The sequence below is a fragment of the Electrona antarctica genome, assembly GCF_951216825.1.
Source record: "Electrona antarctica genome assembly, chromosome: 2".
NCBI lineage: Eukaryota > Metazoa > Chordata > Actinopteri > Myctophiformes > Myctophidae > Electrona > Electrona antarctica.
The window spans coordinates 29351894-29356015 of NC_136807.1; the positions used below are offsets into that span (position 1 = coordinate 29351894).

At 41.8% G+C, this 4122-nt stretch overlaps 1 protein-coding gene across 1 annotated transcript in view; it reads left to right on the top strand.

The window, feature by feature from the left end:
• Positions 1-2247: 2247 nt before the first annotated feature.
• LOC306932800 (cadherin-4-like) overlaps positions 2248-4122 on the top strand; it is a gene marked incomplete at its 5' end in the record, with an annotated part of 241182 nt that continues 239307 nt past the window's right edge. Inside the window, 2 exons of the mRNA XM_079514730.1 lie at positions 2248-2304; positions 3650-3764. Coding sequence (XP_079370856.1) covers positions 2248-2304; positions 3650-3764 — 172 coding nt within the window. The remainder of the gene's footprint in view (positions 2305-3649; positions 3765-4122) is intronic.

The following is a 4122-nucleotide window of genomic DNA, read 5'->3' on the forward strand; positions in this document are numbered from 1 at the left end:
CCATTACGAGGCATTTGTGCTGTAAAAGATAATCTCATTCTCCACAGAGCATAAGGACTTCTCATTGTCTCCTGTCTTCATCTTTCTGTCCGTCCTTCCAACACTTTAATTCCAAACAACATATTTTGAAAACTACTTGCTGGATTGCCATGGTATTTTCTGAGGACATTCATGCTCTCCACCCTACTGATTTTGGTGGCACCATGGCCTTTCGTGTCATCCTTAATTGGACCAAATGTTCTAATTCAAAACATATGGGAGGATTGTCATTTGATTGATTGATTGAAGAATTTATTAACAGTTTGCAGAATTACAGTACATTTCAAGCACAAACTCAATACAAAGGCTGTTAACTGTGAGTGGACGACCCAATTAAGCATTACACTTGTTTCCAACAGGGTCCACCATGTTCAAATCATCAAAACATTTAGAGACGTACAAATAGACACTTCTATAGACAGAACAGGAATTCATCAAAAAGGAGGTAAAAAGGGAAAAGAAATATATACAGTGAGGGGAAAGAAGGGGGGGGCGGGGGGGGGATTCAGATTTTACGGGGGCCAGTTTCGAATTGCAGCCATCCGTAGGTGCCCTTTGAGAGCGGTTTTGAAGGAGTCAAGGGATTCGCATGTCTTAATGACAGTTGGTAGGGCGTTCCACATTTTGGTGGCATAGGAGCGAAAAGAATTTAGTCCCTTGTTTGTGCCGAATCTGGGTTGTACATGGTTCGTTGCACTCCCTCTGGTGTTGTGGGTGTGGACTTCGTTAACATTAAGGAAGTATCTAGACAGGTACATGGGTATCTTGGTGGTGTATCGAATCTTGTGGACCAGACCCATTGCAAGATGCTGTACTCTGTCGTCGACCCTAAGCCATTCCAGCCTGCATGAGGGCTGAGGGAACATATAGGGTTGATGGATAGGGCAGAACATATAGGCTACACTCCCGCATGTGCATAGTCAATTATAAAAAAAAACTGCATACATAAAAACGTAGACCTCATACATACCAGCTGATCCACATTGTATTCACGTGTAAAGGGGGACATCATGCAGATCTGTGATGAAAAAAAGAAAAGGAAAAACAGAACCAAAAAACGTTGTGGATTAGCCTACATAAAAGCCATATAAATATGATCACAATTACACAAATGTAATAAGAATTCTAACTTAAGGCTATGTCTTTTTATTTTCATTCCACTAAAATCTGATTGGACATGACTTATGGTCCTCTTCGTTTTGTCCAATTAGAATGGTAGAACTGGTTGAGGCGGGTAGTTTTGGTGGTGACAGGTTTAAACTGCATGGTCTTTGGCTATATGGCTAGTCTTGACAGCGACAGCAATGGACCTTAGTGGTTCCAAAAGGAAAAGAAGAGGTGAATAAAAAAGGTTACTAACTTCCTCTCATTTCAACATTATTTGCTTTTTCTTTGGTGGTTTTGGTTATGTGATATACCGCCAGGCCATGGGTAAACACAGGTGTTACCAATGATGGGCTAGGTTACCTACTCATTAACTCAGTCATTAGCACAGCACATGGTTCGTTTTAGCTGACTTATTTCTGTATCTCATCAAATATTTGTGTAGGCTACTGGCACGGCACGGGTTTGGTTTTTAGGGGGAGGCTAGCTAGGACCAGAGGCTCCAGAGCTACGGGTAGGCTAATTATGTTGTGCCAGTGACATTAGCCTTGTATTAGCTATGTCACGGTCACGCTGTTCATAGCCTACCAATTGAATGACAACTATAATTCCAGAGTTCCATAGGCTTAGATACGTTTATTGCAAATTGCCTGCTACATAGATAGTATACAATATCAATATGGTTCCGCAATGCAGACAGTAGCAATTGTGGGTCGGCTGGGGTGTAAACTATTTCGCTGGAATAGTCTACAACTTTTAGCAGACTCTCTCGCAGTCATTCTAAGCGACTTGTGTTTCTTTAAATTAAATGCGTGTGGTGTGGGGTTCTTCTCCAGCGCAGCGCAGGGTGATAGGAGGGCTTGGAGAGTGACGCTGGCTGCGCTTTGGTGCTGAGCTGAGCGCTCACCTGCAGATGAGAGAGAGAGAGAGAGTGGGGGAACTGACAAGCTTTTACTTGTGAAAGAACCGCATCACTCTCGTGGAGCTCAAGGGGACATAAGGAGCAATCTAACCAAGAGGGGGAATTTTCACAATTATAACTGGAGAAGAAATACATCCCGATCCTCTTTTTGTGCCTACAAGCAGCCCTCGCTCGTTTCAACGATGAGAAGTGACTTCGCTCTATTGCTGACAGCAGCCCTTCTTGTGGGCACGAACAGGGTGAGATTTGGAATGTTTTAGCTATTAGATTGTGGAAGAGTTATGGACAGTGATGCAGTGGCTGTGCCTGTGTAAAGCAAAAGCCACTTAAGCCAGCACACCAAAGTGTCGTTTAACAATGGATTTATCAAATGTGAACTACAACGCGCTACAGTTTTTGTTCTTTGTAAAAATGCGTCCGGATTTAGAGCTTTTTCCGTGCAGCTATTATTTTAATCTATGTTCCAACTCCAAGCAAAGCAATAGAATGTGGCTGTACTAGCCTACTGTTTTATCAGTAGAATAGTAGAATACCATATCATAGGCTTATAGGTTATGCAGAACATTTCGGTATAGCAAGATTCACTTCTTAAACCCCTGATACAAAACCTAAGAAAACATATCAGTTCTTAAACAGTTTGTAAACTGGCGTTAGCCATGGCTGTTATTTCTGACCATGTTCATAGACAGTCAGTCAGACACGGAATACACAGGGCGGTAGCATGAGCTTCTCCAAGTTAATAACCAGCATTAGCCTATTATCAGTGTCTTCAGTATGTCATTTCAATCATTGACATTGTGTTATTTGTGTAAGAAGAACTTTGATGATTGTCCCTTTAGCAGCTTTTGGTTGTAGTGGAGTGATTTCTTTTTTATATAGGCTACACTTTCGCGCAGGCACGCGCGCACGTCGCACGCACGCACGCACACACACACACACACACACACACACACACACACACACACACACACACACACACACACACACACACACACACACACACACACACACACATCCATCCTACCTATAGTCTCTTATTGAGTTATGAATTCGCTGCAGGTAGGCTATGGCTGCAGACAGGTTCCCCGTCAGAATCAGTATAGTGAGAAATTCTGCATGATATGCAATTTAGAAAAGGGATGCATTTATTATGTATGTGTGCATAAGCTTATACAATTTTACCCTGGCCTTTGCCTATTTTGAGTGACTAAATCACACCAACCCAAATCAAACATCTTCTCTACTGTCCATTTTAGCCTCAATCTGTTTGTGTTTGTGTTTCTGTTTGACTGCACTTTCATTAAATACAGTATCATATAGCCCTATAGTATTCCACGTAATTGCATACAGTGACAAATCAGATTATCAATGTCATAAGGAATATAATATATTTTTTTCTGAAAATTGCTGTGTTGAACACTGCTTTCTCTACGGTTTATATAAGTCTTAGGCCACAGTGGAACTACAAATCAATGGAATTGCTGTTTTATGTATAGGCCTAAAGCTTAATTTATATTCCATCATAGGACACCGTCATAGTATGGAGTTTAAATTGGCCTCAACAATGTGTTTTTCTTCTCTCAGGGGACTGACGAAAAGCAGACTTCCAAGGTTCCCTGCCGCCCCGGCTTCTCTCAGAGTTTCTACTCTCTGCTCATATCGAGGGATGTAGTGCAAGGCCAGAAGAACATCCTCAAAGGTAAGGTCTTTAACGAGGGCATCATGCAGCCCTCCTCAACTATCACCACGGAGATTGAAATTAGGCGTGTGTGTGCGCGTATGTGAGCTGCCTACATTAACGGCAATGAAAATAAATTGTTATAATGGTATGATTTCTGTTCATGCTGTGCCTACTGCCTAGTAAGGTCAACTCACTTTTCAGAGGCAGAACCCTGGGCTCCACTGTGAAATGAATGAGTTCTTTGGTATATAATTACAGCACAGGATTAGAATAAAATCAATAAATATGGACAGATGGTTAAGGAATAGGATGCTTGCGTTGTAGACATCTGCATCTTGGAAATATAGAGATTACTTTTTTCCAGGACGGATGTTTG